Consider the following 26,827-nt stretch of genomic DNA (forward strand, 5'->3'; position numbering starts at 1 on the left):
CTTCCATTTGAACAGCATGGAAAATTACACTTGCAAGGTGGGCTGGAGTAAAAAACATAGTAAATAAAGCATTGCAAAGAAAGTAAAGACTGTAAAATATAATTAAAAGAACTACTTTTCAAAAAGAGGGTGTGTGGGTTTTCTTCATCGCCGAGCATGTGTTTTGAATTACATTGTTCTCATGAGACTGTCTCCAGTAACATAATTTCTTGACTGCCTCGTGAAGAAATTGATTATCATTTTAATTTAGTCCCATTATAATTCAGTTAGTTCCGGTCCTCGAGTGTCGTTCTGAGAGTATTGATATACAGTACAACAGCTCTGGGACTTTTCACTGTTCGTATCCTTCTGCTTGTTATTTGTTTGCCGGGTGGAAGCAGAGCGAGGGGCAGGTTTTGAAAGTCAGAGCATCTGTGTTTTCTCTTGGTTCATGATCGCTTATGGTTTCTCACTAGGAAATGGAGCTGAAGCAGTGGTACTTCAGAGTGCAGAGAAGAAATCTGTCATTCCACATCACTCACATAAGCTGTTCTAGACTGGCTTTCAGTCTGTGCTTTGCTCAGTGATGGCCAATGCTTAAATCTTTGGCTCATTAAGAAAAAAGGCAGTTGTTGGTTTAATGTAGAAATCATTTCCATTGCTGTTTCATTACCGAAAACCTTGTAGTCAATTCTCTGTGTTACTGAAAGCATATACTACCGTACTACATATACAAGAGTTTAGGGTCAGTAATATTTTTTTAAATAAATTAATACTTTTATTCTGCAAGGATGCATTAAATGCATCAAAAGTGACAGCACAGACATTTATCATGTTACAAAAATTCTGGAAATACTGAAATTTCAACTTTTGCCATCACAGGATTAAATTACATTTTAAAAAGTTTTTATTAGTGCTGTCAAACGATTAATCGCATCCAATATAAAAGATTTTGTTTACATAATATATGTGTGTGTACTGTGTATATTTATTATGTATACAGTGGGGCAAAAAAGTATTTAGTCAGCCACCAATTGTGCAAGTTCTCCCACTTAAAAAGATGAGAGAGGCCTGTAATTTTCATCATAGGTATACCTCAACTATGAGAGACAAAATGAGAAAAAAAAATCCAGAAAATCACATTGTAGGATTTTTAAAGAATTAATTGGTAAAGTCCTCGGTAAAATAAGTATTTGGTCACCTACAAACAAGCAAGATTTCTTACACACATGCATGTATATATTTCTCAAAAATAGGTTGTTTATATATTAAATATATTTATTTATCATATAAATTATAGGAATATTAATATAGACATATAAATACATGTAAATATTTTCAAAAGATATACTGTATGTGTGTGTATTTATATATACATAATACATATACACAGAACACACGCATATATTATGCAAACAAAAAAGTTTATTTAGTATGCGATTAATCGCGATTAATCGTTTGACAGCACTAGTTTTTATATGTATATAATTGTTAGAATATTTCACAATATTACTGTTTACTGTGTTTCTGATCAAAAATGCAACCTTGGTGAACATAAGAGACTTATTTGAAAAACATCTACAAATCTTACCCATCCCAAACCTTTGGACTGTAAAGTACAAATTGGAGTTACACACTTTTGGATATACAGTTGCCCCAGAAATAGTGGAGACTTGTTACTACATTAGAAAACAAAATATCAAATCAAATGGCATCTGCAAACAAACATAGAGCTTCTCAAAACTAACTTGGCTTTTCTGAGCCATATTTTTTAGCTTATTATCCGAACATTTTATACATACCTTTTTTTTTTTTGTGAATGTATGGCGCTAACACAATCCAGTCCAATGCACTTCTCTTTAGCATTTTGAACAGTAAATCTGATGTTTTATCATTTCAAACCTAACAACTTTTTTTACATTAGAAAACCAAGCTCTTTTGTGGGTTAGTATTCATTGCGAAAAAGACGAATTTCAGGCAAGTACACCAATGCATTGCCATCATATTGGCGCTTGGCAAAACCTCTCAGTAGCAACCAGAATTCTTTATACTTTGGTGTTGAACCGCTTTAACAAAACACCATCCTTGAACTTGTCCCACACCTCAACCTGTTTTTCACATTTTTCATCCGTTCACGCATGTGTGAGCGCGTGATTCCATGTTTTTGTGTCTGATTATTTTTGTGTGTGGCTCTGTGACGCATTTGGTTTGGGCCAGCGGCTGCAGGAGGGTTTGAGTCATCTGGCTGTGTGTGAGACCGCGTTTGTGTGTGTTTACATGCGTGTGCGAAGGCTATGAGCACTTCTGGCAGGTTCACTACCATGAAGCTCCCACAGCGACAAGACTGACCCCACTATTGCCTCCAGCAACACAGGGAGTCATGTCATGCCCCAAATACAAACATTCGCTCTCACGTCACTGCAGATCGGAATGTCCTGAAGTGTGTGTTGCCTTCAGACTGCTGTATGATACTTGAGAACAATGCTGTCTCCTCCAGAACGCCTCCTGAAACCATCTTGCCTTTCCACGATCTGAGATAACCAGTGTCAGCTTCTGAAGATTTCACATGCATGGAGCATGGCATCATCTCTGCTACTGCAGGAGCCACTAGTGAGAGACTTTAGGCCAAGTGACTTCACAATCAACATTCAATTAGGAGGAGGCATTCTTCAGTAACACATAGGTAGCAATGGGTAGAAAAACAGAATGTGAACATTTATTTAATCAATGTTAAACCATTTTAATCACCTGTTTTGCAGTTTAATAATCCTGTGTCCCGTTCCGGAAAATTCTCAATATGATAAAACAGCTTAAATATAATAAGAAGTGTAATTATGATACAATAATTAGTCAAACTGTGTTTAAAATGGTTTTAGATATATATCATGTCGCATTGCTGTGACCGCTTGACGTTGACAACCTATATGCAATAATAGCTCTAATTTTGTCTGAAGAATAATTTGATAGTTTACTTAATGATAATTATAGTAATATCATATTTTAATATATTAATAATAATAATCATTTAAATATTATATTAATAAATAATATATATTCTTTTTAATATAATAAAAATAAGGTTACACTTTTGTAAGGTGTCCTTGTTACATATGTTACATGTACTTACTATTATAATAACAATTAATTATGCATAATTACATGCAAGTAAGCCAAACCCTAATCCTTACCCTAACCACAAGTACATGTAGTTAATTAATATTACTCAGAACTGAAATGTATAATTACACTGTAAAGATATACACTGTAATGAAAATATTTTTAAAATAAAAGATACAGTTTGTTATATCTAAAATCATTTTCATAAAACATCACCCACCCCCATTATCATGGTTTCTGGCGTTTTATTTCACTAATTATTCTCGTTTTCATTAAAATAATTTTCATTAATGCAAGAGGGTAATTTATTTCTACTTTCATTTTTACAATTACTGTAATGTTGAAAGTACAGTAGACTACTTTTTTAACAATATATATATATATATATATTTATATAATATTAAAAATAATAATAAGGTTACACTTTTTTAAGGTGTCCTTGTTACATATGTTACATGTACTTACGATTATAATAACAATTAATTATGCATAATTACATGCAAGCAACCCTAAACCAAACCCTAATCCTAACCTTAACCATGTAGTTAATTAATATTACTCAGAACTGAAATGTATAATTACACTGTAAAGATACAATATACACTGTAATGTAACACAATAATTACACTGTAATGAAAATATTTTTAAATACAAATAAAAGATACAGTTTGTTATATCTAAAATCATTTTTATAAGACACCACCCACCCCAATTATCATGTTTTCTGACGTTTTATTTCACTAATTATTATTCTCGTTTTCCTTCAAATAATTTTCATCAATGCAAGAGGGTAATTTATTTTCTAATTTCTTTCTTCCAATTTCTGTAATGTTGAAAGTACAGTAGCCTACACTTTTTAGTAGTAGTTTTTATATATATATATATATATATATATATATATATATATATAAAATTGTCCAAATTACAGGGTTTAGGACAAATACTAGTATTTTTTTTACTAATACAAATACTTTCTAACATGGTATTATTTTATTCTAATAAGAAGGATATCGTCTGCATTATTGAATAGGGCATACTGTCATAATAGTAATCTTAATAGTCCATTAAAACTCAAAATATTTATAGTATGTTCTTTCTAAAATTTGATTTATCCTCAAAACTGACCAGGACATGTTCTTGACAGATTTCTTCAGATTCACTATCAATCCAGATCCGTCAAGGGATGCTGCGGTTACCACAGCAACCATCGGCGCAACACTTTTTATAGCCTATACATTTCTCTCGCGCAAATGGAAGACCTAAGCTCTATTATTTTAACTCATCCTGTTCTTCATTTCTTTCACGCACAAATAAGTTAAAATCTAGCACGCGTTTAGGAGTTAGAATCTCTGCCATTCTGCGCACGAGCGACTGTTGATTTTCCCTAAAAACCCAGCTCGCGTAGAAAGACGTTCTCGGCCAATAACGCGTGCCAGCGATTGGCAGGTCATTTCCAACATGTAGCACATGAAACCACGCGCAAGCATCTGTTCGCTCCAATCGATTGATGTAAACTGAGCGAAGCGGACCTTTGTGGGAGCAATTGCGTTTCCGTGGCGCGGAGGTAGATCTCTATTAGTGAGTGTGGAGCCCGTTGAATTTGTGGTGAAAGCGGAATAATACGGTCATTTAAATAGTAGGGAAACGGAAATTACCGGGCACGTCTAATTAATCAGCTGTTTTATGCTTATTTGGCAACTCACGGATTAGACTGTGCATAGTCAATAGCGTTTTATATGAAAAAAACCCCACACAATTTTGACCTGGATGCACGGAATATTATGCGTTTTATTTTCTCGTTGGACTGTAAATTACGCACGGTCGATATTTTTTGCTAATATTTGGACGTCCACTTATTCCTTTCGTCTTTTTATGACTCAATGAAAACTATATTTTGAAACTGACATTTTTTTGTAGACCATCCAGGATTTATTCGCCTTTAAATGAGATGCTCTCCCATCGCCAATGCCACAAAACTGCGTCTTTTTCTACGAACCAAGAGCTGTAAAGAAACGCAAGACCCCATCTCTGTGAATACTGCGAGTGCTGCATCATCTCATTCAATTTGCTGTCAGACAAGAGAGGGCAACAATAACTTTGAACGGTTATTGTGTCACATTTCCTTCAGTCTCCGCATCATTTCCCACAGATTCGAAGCGGGCAGCTGTTGCAACACACGCAGGTAAGACGTGCCTTCATTTTGTTCCCATCTGATGCTGCTACTGCTGCAACGTGCGCAAGGATCGCATACACATAGCTCGCTCGTTACAGCCCTTGCTTTGCGGGTTTTGCTTATTTTCTGTGTGTAAAGACATTTTTATGAGCTAAATAGGGAGTATTCATAACGAACATAAGATTTGGGAATGAATACATGTCATGGGGATTGGTGTCGCACAGCGTGTGTCGTCCGCCACTGGAATTTTAATTTCCATGCCATGATGCTGCTGCTGTGGTGTATAGCTTGCTATAGTGTGTGTGTGTGTGGGTCAGGATTTGTGGACTAAATAATGCTAAACGAAAACTAAAGCTGCGATAAGGTAAGGATAACTTTAGGGGTAAGGGAACGAAAATGTAATTATCTCAGTATAACAACAATAGAAGTCAATGGAAAGTGCTCGCTGTGTGACAGAAAAACTAGCATGTCTGTTTGTTTGTTTGTTAACGGCTTCTGTCACTTCTAACTGTGGCGCATTGTGAACACCAGCATTCAAGTGTCGCAAAATGTAATAATTAAGCAAATCCTTCACTCATCAGTTGACTATTAGATGTCTTTGTTCGTTTCTTTTGTTCGTGTCCATCTGTAAATAACAGCACACAGCTTTTTTGCACTAGGACTTGTTGCTAACTACCACAATTTCCCTAAATCCTAAGATACTTTCATTTTGTCTCCCAAGGCCTACTGTCCTCTTTCTAACCTTCATCCCTCCATCCCCATTTCAGTGTGTGCTCGCTCAAGTAAAATGGTAATGGGCTGCATATTGGCCTGACATCTGTCATCTGCACCTGTTTGTGGATGGGACAGATGCCTCCCATCCTCCTGAGTCAGAGAAACAGGGTTGATGGTGATGATGAGGAGGATGAAGGGGGTGGGGAATGGAGAGGAAGAGGCGGCTGAGTGGAGATGTGTACTGTGCTCGCTTATAGGAAGAAGCATGTAGGATATTTACCGCAAAGGGAGGATAAAATGAGCGAGCTAAGCGAGGTGATCCATCTGCCCATCGCTATGTCACATCCCTCTCTATCTCACTCACTGCAGCAGAGCTATTCTAAGAGAACACTCTCGACCCACGCTCTGACAAACAGATTGGGAAAAATAAAGAGTGTTTGAGAGAGAAGGAAGGACGAGAGGCGTGTAGTGTGGCACGCTCAGGCCATCTTTGGAGAGTTAGTGTGCATGTGTGTCAGAGGAGTATGTGCAGATGCTGTACAGCACATCTGTGAGGCAGCCCGTGCTTCCAGGACCCTGTCTCTCCGCTTCACATCATTAGCCACACAAGGCGTTGCCGATGGCAACTCCGTAAAAGAGGCATCTCGGTGAGCGTAAAGCGCGCTGTAAAACGAAAGGGCATAAGATGCACTTGGTTGCTGCATGTTAGGGACCGTTGAAAGGTGCGTAGCCTTGCTCTTTTCCCCTCGTCCCTTCTTCTATAAGGGTCCCAAAGACCCTTCCTCCCCCATCCCTGCATCCTTCCTGTCTTCTCTTCTCCTCTCAATAGGGTCTCTCTCTGCCCTGCCAACCCCCCACTCGGCACACATCTGTGTCTGTGTCACCCCCCGCTTCCTCTCTCCCTTCGTCCAAAGCTGCACCTCTTTGAATGTATTAAGCCTTCAGTATGTTCCCACAAGCCTTTTTAGTGGCGTTTTTACACTGTTTTGTACCAGATTTTGAGCCTGGTGCTGTCATTGAGGGTTTAAGATTCACTGTATTGCATCAGCTATGCTAACATGAGCATGTTATTCACTGCCGTAATGTGTGACTCAGTATGTGAGAAAGCTGAGGTCGCACTACTATATGCAGAAAATATGGTGTGCATATTGCATACGCTTTGCACCTTGTTGATCGTGGAGGATGATGGGATTCACAGCCATATGATTTTGGATGACTTTGGTTTTGTTGAATAGAAACAACATACAAGCGTATTCGAACCTGATATAATTGTCACAAATTTTAAATAGTTTCTTGATTGTCATAATTGCATGATTGAATGTGTGTGTGTGTGTGTGTGTGTATATATATATGTATATATATACAGTATATACAGTGGGTACGGAAAGTATTCAGACCCCCTTACATTTTTCACTCTTTGTGATATTGCAGCCATTTGCTAAAATCATTTCAGTTATTTTTTTTTCCTCATTAATGTACACACAGCACCCCATATTGACAGAAAAACACAGAATTGTTGACATTTTTGCAGATTTATTAAAAAAGAAAAACTGAAATATCACATGGTCCTAAGTATTCAGACCCTTTGTCTGAATACTTTCCGTACCCACTGTATGTGTGTCCCTGAACCACAAAACCAGTCATAAGGGTCTACAACTATTTGAAATCTGGAATCTGAGGATGCAAAAAAAATTTTTTTAATGTTGTCCAAATGAAGTCCTTAGCAATGCATATTACTAATCAAAAATTAAGTTTTTATGTATTTATGGTAGGAAATGTACAAAATGTCTTCATGGAACATGAGCTTTACTTAATATCCTAATGATTTTTGGCATAAAAGAAAAATAATAATAGTAATTTTGACCCATACAATGTATTGTTGGCTATTGCTAAAAATATACCTGTGCTACTTGTTATGACTGGTTTTGTGGTCCAGGGTCACATATGTCAGTGTCAGAATTATAACCAAAATCTTTTATCACAGAGTGAGTAATTTTATATCACTGTTATGGTGTGTATATATAGCTAGTTTATTGTACAATATAATTATTTTAATGGGAAAATTGAAGAAATATGGCTTATTAAATAACTATATGGTAATGTATCATTTGGATAATTCAGTAAATTACATTAAAAAACACTATTTAATTTGATTTATTTTCACTTATTTAAACAAAAAATAGTCTGGCATCAGTACAGCTACTGCTTCACATAATGCAATTATGTTAAAAAAACAATGAAACTATTACTTCTGACTTTAAATTTTAAGAGGATAGGTTACATTTAAAGCAGGATTATTGCACGTTGTGACGTGAATTGGCACTTGTAAACAATGCAATTCTGTGTTGTGCCTAAAGCTCCTTAATATCAAGATCTTCTTCTGTTCATCATCCTATTTTGATTTTATTCCAAGTTTCATTAACATGAAGCAGTGCTGCCCACTGAAATTATTGCCTAATTATTATAATGTTTGTTGTATTAAGAAACATGTCTACAGCATGTGATAATTTCAAAAATTAATTGGTAGAAGGAATATTAATAAGACGTTGGGGTTGTGAATACATAAAGTATTGCAAAAACTAATGCATTAAAATTTGTTCAGATGTTGTAAAAGATGTTGTCAATGTATGCACCTTGATACAGTATGTATTGCATCTGTTCATTTCCTATATTTTCATTTCTTGTACTGTGCTGATTGTGATATATCATGTTGGGCATTTTAGCTCATTACAGATCAGGTATTTGATTAATTCTTAACTTCCTTTTGTCTTTCAGTGAAAATCCAAGACTTGCAAAGGAAAACAGAAGCCAAGACGAAGAGCCATCAGCCTGGATGAAAACGACTGGAGTCCTGGCCAGGAATACAAGTCGTCTTCTTTTCTAAAGCAGATGAACTAGCACTGTCTTTGTGAACCAGGGGCTTTTTGAAAGGATGTTGATTTGCACAGATTGAAGATTTTCTCTTTGACTTTTTGCTACCAAAACCAGTGCCAAACACTAACCGTGCCAACCAGAAGCAAGAAATTATTTCACTAGTATTTTTGCAGTTTTATTTAAGCCATTGAAACTCAATTTCCACTGACATTAGTTCACAATTTTTACCTTACCTTCACTATTAGTCTTTTTTTACTATAATAGCATGTAACGGTTCCCAAGGTGGAAAGTTTATATGTGCATCACTTGGTTTAAGTCAAAAACAACAAGCAGCTTTCACTCCCCAAAATAGGGAAAACAGTACATTATTGGTTAAACATGCTTTATGTAAGAGTGGCCGTTACGAATGCATTAGCCTGAGAGAGTTTGGATCCTGATCGATTGATCGATGGATGGACGGGCTTATGGATGGCTGGCACAAGCCTCATTAAACTTTCCAAAGTGAGCTGCTGCTAATTCTGTTGATTAGTCGTCCGTTCCTCTCACAAAGGCCCGTTGAACTCATCCTCTCCATCAGATCTCTTTAGTCATCCATCTCGTTTGCTCCTCCCTCCTCTACAGACTCTGCACATTTAGAGCAGAACCATCAGAAGTCCCTGAAGGGTTTAGATACTGAAGCCATACGTCTCATAGCCATACTAACGTCAAGATCCCTGCCATCACTGCGAGGATTCGGCTTGGTCATTCGGGAAGAGCAGCTGCATGGGTATATTCAGGAATATTTGTGTTCATGTTCAACGGTGGTCCAGGTTTGATGTTCCATAATCTGCCATATTCACCAGCGAGCCATTGACGCGTTTACTGTGTTGACAGTGGGACGACGTTTGAAGTTGTCCCACTACTTGAAAAGACGCTCTTTAACATTTAGGATAGGTCTTTTGGTGCGTTTGCTTGACGATCTCCACGTGTTCCACATTGACGGATGAATCCTGACTTGTTCATGCCTGTTCAGTGGGCTCAACCATGCTGTCCTGCCAGAACTGGGCCCAAGCCCCCGTTTGTTTTATTCTGTTGGGTTGAGCTAAATCCAGAGCAGAGACACTCACGCAAGAGGGTCCAACACACATAGACCCTCAAACTTTACCTAGACTCAGTCCATCCTTCCATTTTCTCTCTTCCTTTCCTGAACACTTCTTCCTTTCTGGCCTGACTTGTGTCATCAAACCAGGAACTAATATATACCTGCTGCTTGTTACACTTCGTGAGTGCCCTAACCGACCTACACTCTTCCAAAGCCTTCGTAATGAGCCTTTGTCCCGTGGTGCCGCCTTTAGAGAAAAGATCAGCTCTTTTCTGAACTCTTAAAATTGCTCGCTCATCGCTTCGTCCTACCTTTATCTCTAGCCTCAATGACTTCCTCCTGAAACTCGAAAAAAGATGAAGTACTTAGTATTTTTCTTGAGAACTGACAATGTTAGCCTGATTATGTGGACTGCACAACAGAACCTCAATGACCTTGAAAGGTATTCTTGTTAGTCTCACAAGACATTCTCATTGACGATTAAAGCCTAAAGCGGCAACCAACTGAGATTTGTTTACAAGACGACATTAGTTCTTGGAGCTGACGATGACAATTGTTTACAAGTCACACGGAATAGCTGAGCACTAGTAACTGTTTCTTTCTATACAGTTGTTTAGTGAGTCGAACTGAAGTGCCAACCAGAATAGAAAACATTTGGTTTACACTCGAACAGAAATGTTTACACGTTGCCCATAAGGTGAACTCCGATTGAGTCTTGAATGAATTGTTAGTGCCATAGATCAGTTCAGTTACACAGACTTAAACAAAACCACCTTTAAGAAGAAGCTGTTCCCATGACTTTGTGACACTTTAAAAGGTTTACATTGGTAAAATATACATTTTGTTTACAGGACTAAATTGCTTGCAACAAAAGACTCAAATATTTGTTCATTACATCTTGCATTTGAGTCATTTCCATATTTTTAAAGCTGTTGTTTTATACAATTTGCTAATTGAGAAGATTCCAAATATTTAATTTTGTGCCAAATCAAAATTTTCAAACATTCCAGCTCTCACCCATTACGCATAAAACTTTTATATAGATTTACCTCATTCTAGTTAATAATTTCCTCAGAAATATGTTTACACCTTAACTGAGAGTCTCTTGCTTATTTTCTTTAACCCGAGCTCCCGCACTTGGATGTGCATTTTGCATATGAAATTATTTGCATACTAGTGTATGCACATGTGAAAGAGAGATTAACTTGTCTACATGTCTTATATATTGCCACACTGACAGCTTTTTGTAGTCCTCTGAAGTCTTTTGTACGAAGGCTTCACATTTTTTTCATCTTTGATAAAATAAACGCCCATTGTATGAAGATGCCACCCGCTGCCATCTTGCTTTTCTTCCTGTTTGGCCCTGTGGTCTCCACAGTGACTATTACCTCGGAACGCTCCTCCATGAATGGGGGTCCGGTGCTGCTTCTGTTGCGAGGACGCAGCCGCAAGTTCCCTCAGCCCGATGTGAGGGGCAAGGAGGCAGCAGCCATGGCGGCAGAGCCAGAGGCAGCCGAGGTCCCTCCGAGACCCCTGCCGCAGATTATGCTACCCCGCAATGTGACGGCCGATGCCCTGAAGCCCCCGCTGGGCGCCGCGCAGGTGGCCCCTCCTCCTCGGCGCCTGGTGGATGTGGACGTGTGTCAGGGCTACTACGATGTGATGGGACAGTTCGACAACACTTTCAACTGCACCAAGGGCACCTACATCTACTGCTGCGGAACCTGTCATTATCGCTTCTGCTGCGAGCACCAGCGCAGCCGTCTAGACCAAGACTCCTGCACTAATTACCGCTCACTTAAACCTATTAAGTGATTAACAGATGCTTTTCATATTTCAGGACAGAGTCGTTAGTGAATTTAAATTGAAATGTTTACATTTCAAAACACGTTCACGCTATACGTTCAAAAGTTTGGGATCTGTAAAAGATTTATTTTAATGTTTTGGTAAGAAGTCTCTGTTTCTCAACAAGGCTGCATTTAATTTTGTGAAATATTATAACATAAAATAATCTAGTGATGGCAACTCCAGGTTTTAGTGATCCTTCAGACTTATCATCAATGTTGAAAACAGTTGTGCTGCTTAATATTTTTGTAGAAACCATAATATAATGTTTCAGGATTCCTTGATCAATAGAAAGTTTAAACGAACATAATTTATTTGAAAGAAATCTTTTGTAGCAACATTATAAACTAATTTACTATCATTTTTGAATAATTTACTCCATCCTTGCTTAATAAAACATTTTGAACATATATGTGTGTGTGTATATATATATATATATATATATATTCATAAAATTCATTAATACTTTCCAAATGTTTTGTTTAATAATTCATATGCAAGAAAAAATCACTTTAATTAATGTTAAGGATGTAACCAAATATTTAAAACTGTGGAGACCAAAGGTAAAAGGTAAAATTAATAATATTATGGGGATGCACACCTCATTGTTTGTGCTATTTATCCCTGATTTCACAGTTGATGTTCTTTTTAGGGTTGAGTCCATTTTGTTATGATTTGTCTGTTTTCACTCTCAAGTTTTCAATGTTTGGCTGCAGTTGCTAACAGAACACATGCTTTTTAAATGTGCTGCAGGAGGTCTGTCCAATCAGTGATGAGAGTCTTTTAGTCTTTTCAATCAGTTGTAAGAATATTTTCTATTTTTTATATCACCATTATTGAAATTGAAATATGACTGTAGTGCAAGCAAGCACAGTGGTAAAAGCAAGAAAACTGCATCACTGACATAAGTGCTTGCAGTCTAGACTGTTTCATTCGTTATAACTGGAACGTTATTTTTTACTGATAGATATTGTGCAGGCCACTGAAAACCATTTTTAAGTGGAGATATTAAACATGCTAAGCGGCCTCGCATTTTCTGACCTGGGAGTGGATCAGTGTTCACTCTGCTCTCTTACAGCTGGGAAACACAGTTTTGGCCAGACTGGGTCCAGTCCTAAACACACAGCTACTATCGGTAAGCCAAGGAGCTTAGGCAGAGTGTGCAAATGTGTCACTTGTGTGAGAGCACCAGTAAGAAAGCTTCAGATTTGTCTGTGTGTATTTGTCACTGCCTATGCTTTGGCTTGGTCTCGTTGGTTCGAGTGTGTTTGCTCATGCCCTCCCACTCTGTTGCCACCCTGAGCTATTTTCTTGCTGTTTGTCCTGCACCCAGCGCTGTTTGCACCAGTCAAAGCTTCAGTAAATGTGATGGCATGCCTAGTAGCAGAATGCCAAAATGTGGTGTGTCTTTTCTTCATGTTTATGTATGTTATTCATTTATATTTATCTTAAGCACATGAATATTACATTTAACCAATAGATTGGGAGAAAAACATCTTCATGTTCTGGATTCCACCTTCTGTTTTCACTTTGGCAAAATCTCTATCTATCTATCTATCTATCTATCTATCTATCTATATCGCAAGTTGGCGGCACACACTGTTGCAGCGGACCAGTGCTTCTCTAGTCTGTGCTTTGTTTGGCGATTTATGTACATGTTGTTTCTCGTCCTATGGTCATTCTGTCGGGTCTTAAGCACATGAATATTACATTTAACCCATAGATTGGGAGAAAAACATCTTCATGTTCTGGATTCCACCTTCTGTTTTCACTTTGGCAAAATCTCTATCTATCTATCTATCTATCTATCTATCTATCTATCTATCTATCTATCTATCTATATCGCAAGTTGGCGGCACACACTGTTGCAGCGGACCAGTGCTTCTCTAGTCTGTGCTTTGTTTGGCGATTTATGTACATGTTGTTTCTCGTCCTATGGTCATTCTGTCGGGCGAACATGATCTCCTTAAGATAGGAGTTTGTTATGAGCAGAGTGTTACAGCCGAGTTTCTCCGTTCACATAAGATCCCGGTGGATATAGCGAGGAGCCCCGGCTCTCCATGGATTTCCATCCCCGCGGTGAGGTGGCGAAGGCAAAGGGAGAGGAAGCGGAAGCGAGGCTGTAGGGCCGGCACTTTAGCTAGGTTACAGAGGCAGCCACACAGACCACCGCTTCCCAGCCTTTTTCTGACAAACACCAGATCACTCGCCAACAAGATGGATGAACTGAGGCTACAGGTTGTGACTAACAACATCATGAAGGACAGCTGCATTCTGTTGATCACAGAGACCTGGCTTCATTCATTCATCCCGGACTCTGCTATTGAGCTAGTAGGCTACACAGCACAGCGTCATGACAGGACAAGGGACTCCGGTAAGAGCAGGGGAGGGGGGCTATCTGTTTGTCAATAGCAACTGTAGACAGTCACTGCTCCCCAGATCTGGAGTATGTGACTATTAAATGCAGGCCCATTTACCTCCCGAGAGAGTTCACTGTGGTCATGATAAGTGCTGTTTACATCCCACCGGATGCTAATGCTAACTCGGCTATCGGACTCTTACATGACAGTATAAGCAGTCAGCAGAGCAGGTATCCTGATGCTGTGCATATCCTAGCAGGGGACTTTAATCATGCAGATCTTGGGTCAGTGCTTCCTAGATTTCATCAGCATGCAAAGTGTGCTACTAGAGGAGCTAACATACTGGACAAGGTCTACTCGAACATCAAGCTAGGCTAAAGGGCTTGACCATTACCACACCTGGGCCAGTCGGACCACATGTCTCTGCTTTTAATCCCTGCATATGCCCCCCTCAGGAAAACGGCTCTTACCATCACAAAGACTGTAAAAACTTGGCCCGAGGGTGCCTCTCGGCAGCTACAGGACTGTTTTGACAGGACTAACTGGGATGTCTTTGAACATCCAGACCTGGAGGTGTTCACGGACAGTGTTCTGTGTTACATTAAGAACTGCATAGATATCGTCACTGTGGACAAATGCATCCAGGTCTATCCCAACCAGAAGCCCTGGATGAACGGTGATGTTCGGCGGCTACTGAAGGAAAGGAACACCGCCTTCAGGTGTGGCGACAGGGCTCTCTACAGTGTGGCCCAAGCTAACCTGAAGAGAGGCATCAGAGAGGCCAAATTGGACTATAAGAGGAGGATCGAAGACCACCTGGACAGCAACAACAGCAGGCAGGTGTGGCAGGGAGTCCAGCATCTCACCAACTACAGGACTAACCTCGGTGCTGCAGAAGGTAACGTCTTGCTGGCAGAGGAGCTGAACTTCTTCTTTGCTCACTTCGAGATGGAGCAACCAGACACAGCCACACATCATCCTGCGGCCCACAGCAACTTCACCCTCACAGTGGAGGAGTTTGAAGTGAGGCATACTTTGCGGGCCATAAACCCGAGAAAGGCTGCTGGACCTGACGGTAACGCTGGACGCGTGCTAAAGGACTGTGTGGACCAGCTGGCTGGAGTCTTCACCAGGATTTTCAACCAGTCCCTGTCCCAGTTCATGGTACCACCCTGCCTGAAGTCCTCCATCATAGTTCCCCTGCCTAAGAAACCCCACATTAATAGTTTCAATGACTACCGGCCAGTTGCAGATGAAGTGCTTTGAAAAACTGGTACGGAGTCACATCACTTCATTCTTTCCACCGACCTTTGATCCATACCAGTTTGCATACAGGACGAACAGATCCATGGAGGATGCCATAGCTACAGCCCTCCAGACTGCGCTGTCCCACTTGGAGCAGGAGGGGAGATACGTGCGGCTGCTCTTTGTGGATTACAGCTCTGCGTTTATTACCATCCTCCCTCACAAACTGGTGGACAAACTGGTAGACCTGGGACTTCCATACTCCACCTGTACATGGATTAAGAGCTTCCTGTCTGGTCGCAGCCAGAGGGTGAAAATGGGCTCACATACATCTATGGCCCTTAAGGCCGAAATTTTCGTATGCGTTTTTTTTCGTATTCAAAATCCTAAAAATTTGTCATGCACAGAAACCTTGCACACTGAGTCCGAGGCGTATTAATTCATCCGTTGCGAAACAATGCGTAAACCAGCACTAAATGGAGTCTTCAAGCAGTGAGGATGATTTTGTTGTCCTTTCGTATTTGAAATCCTAAAAATTCGTCACGCACAGAAACCTTGCACACAGAGTCCGATGCGTATTAATTAATCCGTTGCGAAACAATGCGCAAAACAGCACTAAATGGAGTCTTCAAGCAGTGAGGATGATTTTGTTGTCCTCTCGCTTCTTAAAAAAAGAAAAAGAAAGGAAATATTGGGTCCATCCAATCCTGAGATATAGAGAGGACAGAGAGTTCCCCGTCAGGAGCAGCGGGATTATCCTGGGCGATTCAAAGTTTACTTCAGGATGTCAGTGGCTCAGTTTGATGCTTTTGCTAGCGATACTAGAGCCACATATTAAAAAGAAGACTCCAATTTCCGAAGTTCCAATTTCTGTGAACTCCGTGTGCAAGGATCTACAGTGCTTTGTGCTGCGAGACGAAGTAGATGAACTTGACAGTCGCTATTCTGGATTTTGGCGTTCGCTTGTACGGTGGCTCTGAACTGTCAAAACACCTCTCAAAATGCTTGTTACGGATGCAAAAAACGGAAAAAATCAAACCCGATCCGAATTTTTTTTAACGAATATTTCCGAGGCAGTGTGTAAACGTGATTGACATAACGTGAGGTCGTATTTATTTTTTAACGTGCCAAAATTTCGGACAACATTTTCGGTGTGCAATGACCTTTAGTCTCAGCACTGGCTCCCCACAGGGCTGTGTGCTGAGCCCCCTGTATACCTATGATTGTACCCTACCCACCACAGTAATACCATCATCAAATTTGCAGACGACACCACAGTGGTGGGGCTCATCTCCGGGGGGGATGATACTGCTTATCGGGACGAGGTGGAGCGGATGACAGTATAGTGTGGAGAGAACAATCTGCTACTCAATACCTCAAAGACCAAGGAAGTCATTATTGACTTCAGGAGGAAGAAAACAGACATCTCGCAACTGTACATCAGCGGGGACTGGGTGGACAGGGTGTCGGACTTCTGCTTTCTGGGAGTCCACATTGAGGAGGATCTCAACTGGGGAGAGTGAATGCCTCTGAGCTGCAGAAAAAGGCTCAGCAGAGACTGCACTTCCTGAGGGTGCTCGGGAAGAACAACATCACCCGGAGACTGCTGGTTTCCTTTTATCGGAGCTCCATTGAAAGCAACCTCACGTACTGTATATGTGTATGGTACAGTAGCTTCACAGTAGCACAGAAGAAAACACTTCAGAGGGTTATTAAAACTGCTCAGAAGATCGTTGGATGCCCTTTCCCTTTTTTCGTATTCAAAATCCTAAAAATTTGTCATGCACAGAAACCTTGCACACTGAGTCCGAGGCGTATTAATTCATCCGTTGCGAAACAATGCGTAAACCAGCACTAAATGGAGTCTTCAAGCAGTGAGGATGATTTTGTTGTCCTTTCGTATTTGAAATCCTAAAAATTCGTCACGCACAGAAACCTTGCACACAGAGTCCGATGCGTATTAATTAATCCGTTGCGAAACAATGCGCAAAACAGCACTAAATGGAGTCTTCAAGCAGTGAGGATGATTTTGTTGTCCTCTCGCTTCTTAAAAAAAGAAAAAGAAAGGAAATATTGGGTCCATCCAAATCTGAGATATAGAGAGGACAGAGAGTTCCCCGTCAGGAGCAGCGGGATTATCCTGGGCGATTCAAAGTTTACTTCAGGATGTCAGTGGCTCAGTTTGATGCTTTTGCTAGCGATACTAGAGCCACATATTAAAAAGAAGACTCCAATTTCCGAAGTTCCAATTTCTGTGAACTCCGTGTGCAAGGATCTACAGTGCTTTGTGCTGCGAGACGAAGTAGATGAACTTGACAGTCGCTATTCTGGATTTTGGCGTTCGCTTGTACGGTGGCTCTGAACTGTCAAAACACCTCTCAAAATGCTTGTTACGGATGCAAAAAACGGAAAAAATCAAACCCGATCCGAATTTTTTTTAACGAATATTTCCGAGGCAGTGTGTAAACGTGATTGACATAACGTGAGGTCGTATTTATTTTTTAACGTGCCAAAATTTCGGACAACATTTTCGGTGTGCAATGACCTTTAGTCTCAGCACTGGCTCCCCACAGGGCTGTGTGCTGAGCCCCCTGTATACCTATGATTGTACCCTACCCACCACAGTAATACCATCATCAAATTTGCAGACGACACCACAGTGGTGGGGCTCATCTCCGGGGGGGATGATACTGCTTATCGGGACGAGGTGGAGCGGATGACAGTATAGTGTGGAGAGAACAATCTGCTACTCAATACCTCAAAGACCAAGGAAGTCATTATTGACTTCAGGAGGAAGAAAACAGACATCTCGCAACTGTACATCAGCGGGGACTGGGTGGACAGGGTGTCGGACTTCTGCTTTCTGGGAGTCCACATTGAGGAGGATCTCAACTGGGGAGAGTGAATGCCTCTGAGCTGCAGAAAAAGGCTCAGCAGAGACTGCACTTCCTGAGGGTGCTCGGGAAGAACAACATCACCCGGAGACTGCTGGTTTCCTTTTATCGGAGCTCCATTGAAAGCAACCTCACGTACTGTATATGTGTATGGTACAGTAGCTTCACAGTAGCACAGAAGAAAACACTTCAGAGGGTTATTAAAACTGCTCAGAAGATCGTTGGATGCCCTTTCCCCACTCTGGAAGAATTACACCGTTCCCGCTGCCTTAAAAAAGCCCAGAACATTATAAAGGACACTTCACACCCTGGACATTCATTCTTTGAATTGCTGCCGTCAGGTAGATGGTACAGAGTAATTAAAACAAGGACTAATAGATTTAAGAACAGATTTTATCCAACAGCAGTTACCACACTCAATGCTGCTAAAACATAATTTGATGTGCAATAAGAGATCGGGGCAATAATGACAATGTATGCTGTGTGTGTGTGTTTTATTATTATTTTTAATATTTAGCTGTTTTTATATGTTTTGTTGATCATGAGTGATGCACTGATTGGATGGCACTTTAATTTCGTTGTACGTTACAATGACAATAAAGATTTGAACTCGAACTGTCTATCATTCTATCGTTCTATCTATCTATGATCTGTCAGTCTTCAAGACTTGAAGTTGAAATATTTCATTTCTTGAAATGCTACCTCAATACAAATTCATACTAAGAAACTGAATTCGAACTTAAAATGCATTCTCATTTCAGTTTCTAAATGGCTCACATCCCAGATAAAATTATTTTGTCTGTTTTTCTTCTTTTCTTTTTTTATTGTTTTGTTTCTGGGAGTGTGGGTGGTGGAAAGGAAATTGTAAAACCGAAAGAGGAATTTTGTTTATTAACACATCATTTATAATGTACTTTTTTGGGGGTTCTTCTTGGTTTTTTTTGTACATTTATTTATTTTCATTTATTTATATACATATCATTAAATATAGCATATAATATTATATACTATATGATATTTGTGACCCTGGACCACAAAACCAGTCATAAGTCGGATGGGTATATTGTAGCAATAGCCAGCAATACATTGTATGGATCAAAATAATATTTTCTTTTTTTTTTTGCCAAAAATCATTAGGATATTAAGTAAAAATCTGGTTCCATGAAGATACTTTGTAAATTTCCTACCATAAATACATCAAAACTTAATTTTTGATTAGTAATGTATTGCTAAGGACTTAATTGGGACAACTTTTCCCAATATTTAGATTTTTTTGCCCCCTTTAGATTCCAGATTTTCAAATAGTTGTATCTCGGCCAAATATTGTCATATCCTAAAAAAACCATACCTCAATAGGAAGCTTATTTATTCAGCTTTCAGATTATATAAATCTTCACATTTCAATATCAAACATCGACCCTTGTGGCTGGTTTTGTGGTCTAGGGTCACATTTATATACTATATTTTGTAACATATATGTGAGAATCATAACAGTTTTATTCTAAAGTAAAATTAAAAGCCTTTGACTTCACGAGTCAAAATAGCAAATGTTGCATGCCATGGCGAATTGGGGCTGGTGGACTGAACTGGACTGCTAACTCCAAGGTACTTCAGTTCAAATCTCAGCAAGGATGATCTATGAACTGGAGAGTTGCTGAGTTCCCCTGTGACCACTGTGCCCTTGACTACATTTAATCTGAAGTGCTTAACCCAAGGTAGCTCCGGGGGGACTCTCTCTCTACGTGCACTGCAAATTACTTATAAAAGTGTCTGTGGAACAAATTACCACATGAATAAGGATATTATCATTATATAAGGATATATAAAATTTAAGGGAACAACGAATAAGACCATATTCTAGTCACACATCTCTACACAAACGTTCCAGTTCCATTGTATTCTAAGTGATTCTGCCGTCGTCATTTAGAGACTCGGGATGCAGCTTCAGTGTTCCAGTCACCCATATTCTACATTCGACCCAGATAGATATGTTTTGAACACATCAGTTGTTGGTGTTTGTCTTATTGTCTTTTGTTCTCCTCTCCTAGAGCGAGTTCCACGCATGAACAACACCCAGCTGGCCTCAACAGGAACACTGCTGTCCAGCAAGCACAATAATTCTGGCTATCACCCCTCCTTCTCTCACTCCTTCCACAACCTTGCCCAGCTACCTCCATCATACGAGACCGTCATGAAACCAGAGCTCAACCGCTACAGCTCCCTCAAGAGACTAGGTGAGTGTGCGTCTGAAAAAGAGAGTGTGTACTGCATTTCAGAACTGCTACTACTCAGAGGGTCTCTGTGAGGGAGTGTAGCATGGGGTCAGCCGCTACTGTTTTAGGAAGGATGCCCTGTGGCATTGGAAAGTTTTTGCATGTTTAGTTTTATCAGCATGACTGGGGAAGAAATATATTTGGGTTTTTCGAAAGGCGCTATATAAATAAAAAGTATTATTATTTTAGTTGATCATATTCATATTCAATCAACGCTCGAAAACTGTAATTGAAAAAAATCGGAACTTACTACAACAAAAATGTATTTGCCTAAAATGGCTTTTTAAAAAGGGTTGAGATTAACCTCTATTTATACCTAGCATTAGCATACATTTCATATCTGGATACTATCTGTGTATTTTAGCCAGATTACATTTTACACATTCAACTTGAGTGTGATTGGATGGTGTGATCTCACTTTACCACACAAAATGCAAATCTCCACATACATAATACAAAAGAGGTTGCTAAACTGAGATTATGTCAGTTATATATGAATTTAAATTAATTTTATAAATGGTGATGGATTATTCAGATTTCTTTCCATCATGTCATGCTGTTCCTTTCTTTATTAACCCTGTAGTTTGTTTAAATAATTAAATACGTATTTAGATATTGACTAAAGATAACGCATTGAGTGTCATGAACTAAAAATTAACCATTTTTACAGCATCTAGTTTAAAATAATTCATAAATATATACTTGTTCTTTGTTATTAAAATATTAAGATATTATATTAATATATACTTTGTTAATATTAAACTATATGCTTTATTAATATTAAATATTAAGGATAGAAATATAAAAATTAGCATTAACTACCATTAATAAATGCTGTAAAATATTGTTCATTGTTAGTTCATAAGGCCTAATGCATGATCTGTTAACGAACTGAGCCTAATTGTGAGGTGTTACCAAAACATCTGCAACCCAGCGTTTTTAGCGATTATTTTTAGCATTATAAAATTACTTGCATAGCTGAATGTGGAAAACACATTTGCATATTACACCTTCATTAAATGTGATTAACATCCATGCCAGACAACTTCCAAATGTGTATTCAGAAATTCAATCACATTGCATCATTTTAATGTGGTCTGATCACCAAAACGCTTGTTAATGACCGGAGTAATGGGTCAAATTTATGAAAGATACTAATTTTCATATTTCCTTACTACAGAGAAAAACATGGATGAATATTCTGGATATTACACCTCCAAGCGAAGGCCAGATAATGCTCCTCCCAGCTTTCACTCCTCCCAGCACCACCTTCCCTGGGGTGGTGACTTCACACTGGGTGCCCGGGGTACCCTCCCGCTAAACACGTCCTGCACTCGCATCTACGTGCCCACTTCCACCCCCAACCCCTATCCTCTACCCCAGACTCCGTACAACCCCACGTTTGACACGATGAGTAAACCACCTCGCCGGGTGATGTCCCAAGACCAGCTTCTGACGCTGGGGGAGGGGAACACTCTCTCACACCTCTCCAAGAACCAGCAGCATCAGTACTACAAACACATGACCACCAGCAAGAGCTCCAACACCCAGACTTTACGCAAGTCTCATGAACGCCTCCTGGTCTCTCCAGACCGCCTGGAGGAGCGAATGATGGGTGATTACGGCGGGATGGGGCCCACCATGTCTCGTCTCACGCACCACCAGAAAGCGCAATCCCAGCAGAACGTGTGCGTGACGCCCTCGCTCGACCGCCATCACATGATCAAAATGAATTCGCACCCTACCTCCGGCCGTGAGCAAGACCACACGGTCGCCACCATGTCCTCCGGCCACGGGGCCGGGTCTTTGGGATGGGGGGAGGTCCACGGCTCCGGAGGAGGACCCGGAGCAATGGCGCACAGTGCTCGCCGGATGGCCTTCGCCACGAAACGCCAGAACACCATCGAACAGCTGCATTTCCTTCCTGGAGGAGGTGCAGGGGGTGGAGGTCAGGCACTGAGGACGGGGAGCAAGAATGAAGTAACCGTGTGAGCGCAAAAAGAAAGATGGTAAGGAGACGATGGATAGATGAGGTGTGATTGCGCAAGCCAAAGGGAGGGAAGACGGTGGAGTGTAAAGAAGGCTGAAGATTAGAAAGGAGGAAGGAAATAAGAAAGGGGTCAGAAATCAGGCCCAAATGAATGGAATACACCGTGTATTGCTATTGAGAGAAAGAGGGATGTAAAAACCATAGTAGAAGTGATTCTGTTGATCCCTAAATTGCCAAATTCTCCATAAATAGAAATGTGAAGAAGGAAGGGCCCAGGTCTCCTCTGACCTGGGAGTAGCATATAGTGTCTCGATGGCACTATTTAGACATGATCTGAGGAGATGCAAAAAGGAAAAGTTTCATTACTAGAATAGGCCGTTTTCTCTATTTAGTACATTCGAGCTGATGTAAAAGCCAATTGGTTTAGGGGTTAATGTATTTTTCCTGAATCCAATGATACAGTTGGCCTTGCCTCCAAATGTTTGGTTTCATTCAATGCAAAGTGTTATTCTCAAAGAGGTGCGTCACAATCATCAATAAAATAAGCGAACAATGAGATAAACTGTATGAAACTGACATGTGTCCAATAGTACACTGAATTACCTCACGGAAACTATGATTTGACCTGTCTCAAATCAGATCTGCCTTGACTTGGGAATGGATTATTGTGCACGTTAAGCAGTTTGCCATCAAGTGAAGAAAACACTGGTAATTCGTCAGAGAGAAGAACTTGAGAACTTGAAAAATGTCACTCGTTTTGTGACCTGACTCTTTAGTCTGCACTGTTAATATTAGTCCAAATGCCATCAGCCATATTAGAGCTTATTCAAATGGAGTATAATGGAGGAAAACATTGGGAGACGGGTGTTATACTGATGATCAGAGATTTTTAGCCACTTATATTGAGACTGTGAATCAAAACTGACATGAATACTTGTCAGTTTGATTTTTTTGCATTGTGGATACAATTTTGGCTGTTTTATAATATGATGAGAAGACTGTCGGATTCATTGATGGGGAAATCAAGTCTGAACTAAAAATGCTTGAGCAGACAGACATTTGGAAAATGAATTCAGCCATTAAAATGTGATAGAAGTCATGCCGCCTTCTTGCATGTTTGACCAATCAGAGAACAGCTTCGTATGACGTCCTGGAGTCATTACGGTTGTTCTGTTATTTATAAGCATTAAGAGCTGAGATTTAATCATGGGCATGCAGTAATGTCAAATAAGACAGCATACTCTTCAAACTTAATTTGTTACTCAAGCTGTTGTATTGGGGGGGAAAGGGGAAAGGGTTGGTTATACAATGGACAATTTAATCCAAGGGCTATTCTGAAACTTCTTCATTTGTGTCTGTGCTTCCGTGTTCTGACGGCTTTTTATCTTTTCCCGTGACACGGCTGTGCGGAACATAGAGGCTACGTGCCAATGAGTGTACAAAACAGAAAAATAGAACAAAATCTGCAAAGCTACTTCAAACACTCTGTGTCACTCTAGGATGCATTATTATCTAACCAATGAGTTAGGATTTAGGATTAAAAAGTGTCTTGTTTATCTATACTATATTCAAGAAAAATTTCTTTTTTGTTAGCAATTTCAGTTTTTTTCAGCTGTCTCCACATCAAATGGACACTGTTGTGGTGGAATGTCTGAGAACGACCTGGCTGAGCAAGATTATTGGGCCATAATATAGTATTTTAGATCACTCTGCAATGTTTAAGCTTTTATTAACTTTAACTCAATTTAAAGGCGTTGAAAAAAAGGTAAAAAAAATTTGAATTAAATCCCGAATGTTCAAATATGTACACATGCCAATTTATGTGCATATATATATATATATATATACATAAATATATAGTCATCAATATTATTAATATTCTTGATTATAAACTTTGTTTTGTTTTTTTTCCTCTGTGACTTTAGAAATTGTTTTTAATTCCTGTTTTCTGTTTGTATTTGAGTTTCTAGTGAATTCTAACCTTTGTAACTCGACAATAAAGCAGATGCAATCATAGTGAAAAGACAAAACGCATGAAGATGTCAAAGCCAGTGTTGATGATGTCATATTGCTGACTTCTGATGTCAAGGTGTGTATGTGTCCAAGTTTGTGTGTCTGTATTTGTGTGCTTGTGTGTATTTCAGTGTCTATTTTGGAATGCTTTATCTCGCATTTTATCTGACTTTTGCTTTGTGTGAAGTCAGAGAATGTGCATTTCAGAAAACCCAAAATATAATTTTATTTTTAAGTGTCTCTTTGAATGCAAAAAACACAAAAATTAACAAAAAAAATCATTTTCAATCACTGCATTCACCAAAGTTATGGAAAACAAAATAACCACAAGAGTATTTAGTGTCTTTTTTTTTTTAAATATAATTTTTTTGTTTGTTTGTTTTTCCCATGAGATACATAAACCTTGTTGTAAATTTTCTGGGGGAAAATGCCAAAATGCCATGCATAAAATATTTACAGCAAAAACTTTAATTATTATTATTTTTAAATAAAATCCTCATCGTTAAGAAAGATTGGTGTGTACTTGTGTACTTTTTCTCATGAATTATTAAATATGTTTGTTGGTTTTACATGTTTAGGGGAGAGTGGAGACGGTTGCAACACTTTTTGCATTTGCTTTAGTTTCTCAGAGACTTTGCATTAGAAAGCCAGAATTTTAATACAATAAAGCCACATCAGTCAGCTACTCACCCACATTGCTGTAACACGTGCACATATGATTATATACATACAATTTATACTTGAATAGGCAAAGTCAAGTGTTGCAACTGACCCCACAACCGGGAACGGTTGCAACAGTCCACAGGGGCAGTTGCAACATTCATTAAAATGTAATTAAAACCATTCTTAAATATCATTTTGCAATTTCTTAATGTTATTTGTGCATAGACATGGTCTTTAATAAGTTAAATTGGCTGTATAAAAACAAAGAATAGTAAATGGGGAACAACCATGTGTTGGTTAATTATTACAATACATTTGAAATACAAAATATTAATTTAATCAAAATCAAGACACTGAAATTTAATAATAGCCTACTTCCGTTAACATCTGTGAAAGGTTACTGATCTGAGGCCATTGCATAAACATAGCCACTATCTTAAGACTGTCTTAAGAACTAGTTTGACCAACTAGCAGTTAACCGAGTGGTAATCAGTCTTACTTTTTTAAAATTAAAATTAGAAAAATCTACTATTTTATGGAACTGACATGAGTCCACTTTTACTTAAATAAAAAAGAGAAATACCTTACTATTGAAAGGGGTTCTTTATTAATCCATAAAATTACAATTATGGTCTTACTTTTTTAAAATTAAAATTAGAAAAATCTACTATTTTATGGAACTGACATGAGTCCACTTTTACTTAAATAAAAAAGAGAAATACCTTACTATTGAAAGGGGTTTTTTATTAATCCATAAAATTACAATTATGTAATGTTGTGGCAAGCTTTTACATCAATGTTGTGGTTAGGGACAGCATGTTGGGACGGTTGCAACAACGTCAGCCTGACAGCCTGATAAAACTTGGTATATTAGCTTGACACTATTGCCTTGTCCGAATACACACACTTGTGGTCTTTGCACTTGACCACTTGACTACTTATATGACATATTTCCTGTATTTGGCCCAAGTGTTCAAGTGAGCATGAAGACCACAAGTGTGTGTACAACTTTTCATTACCTGATGGGACACACTTATAGTGTTGTAAAAACGCAAAGTGTTTACAGAGTTTTATTATTATTTTCAATACTTTGCATTTTAAAATTAACTTCTAAATGTCTGTTCAGTAGTCCCTATAGATGACACAATTTAATTAAGTGATAAAAAGCAGTTGCAAATGTTGTACAAAAATAAATATACTAATCTTTGCAGCAATAAAATGTGTAGCACTTTGTTTTACTACCAAATTATATGTAATATCTTATTATGGTTAATATTTAACTTACATTGGAAAGGTTTCCGTGACCTCTCGCACGATCTTGGCAAAAAGTCTCACGATTTATTTCCAGAACATGATGCATGCGGAGCGGTGGGGATTTGGACAAGGGGAATATCTTTGACACGTGCTAGCTATGCCAATTAGAAGCTAAGAAAACATATAAATCATGTGCTTTTACAATGCTTCACACAAACAACTTAAGACAGTATGACAAAAAATCGGATTAATTAAAAAAATACCTTTTTAGCATGAAAATTAATATTTGTAGAAGGAATGGTCAAATCCAGGAAGGATGAGGGGCTGATTGAGCATGTGTAGTATGAATATC

At 39.0% G+C, this 26,827-nt stretch overlaps 1 protein-coding gene across 1 annotated transcript; it reads left to right on the plus strand.

The window, feature by feature from the left end:
- Positions 1 to 4,576: 4,576 nt before the first annotated feature.
- On the plus strand, positions 4,577 to 24,373 carry LOC107589469 (protein shisa-7). The gene is made up of 5 exons (XM_016277920.1): positions 4,577 to 5,278; positions 8,759 to 11,730; positions 12,862 to 12,918; positions 20,331 to 20,516; positions 21,736 to 24,373. The coding sequence occupies exons 2-5, from the start codon at positions 11,256 to 11,258 to the stop codon at positions 22,545 to 22,547; spliced, it is 1,530 nt and encodes a 509-aa protein (XP_016133406.1). The 5' UTR covers positions 4,577 to 5,278; positions 8,759 to 11,255; the 3' UTR covers positions 22,548 to 24,373.
- The last annotated feature ends 2,454 nt before the right edge of the window (positions 24,374 to 26,827 follow it).

This window comes from Sinocyclocheilus grahami, unplaced genomic scaffold (assembly GCF_001515645.1).
Source record: "Sinocyclocheilus grahami isolate Dianchi unplaced genomic scaffold, SAMN03320097.WGS_v1.1 scaffold116.1, whole genome shotgun sequence".
Classification (NCBI taxonomy): Eukaryota; Metazoa; Chordata; class Actinopteri; order Cypriniformes; family Cyprinidae; genus Sinocyclocheilus; species Sinocyclocheilus grahami.

Excerpts from the sequence above, each read along its gene's own strand:
- LOC107589469 (XM_016277920.1), top strand. The coding sequence starts at position 11,256 with ATGAAGATGCCACCCGCTGCCATCTTGCTTTTCTTCCTGTTTGGCCCT. Across the intron at positions 11,731-12,861 it reads AGACTCCTGCACTAATTACC|CTGGGAAACACAGTTTTGGC; the intron begins GCTCACTTAAAC and ends GCTCTCTTACAG. Across the intron at positions 20,517-21,735 it reads CAGCTCCCTCAAGAGACTAG|AGAAAAACATGGATGAATAT; the intron begins GTGAGTGTGCGT and ends TCCTTACTACAG.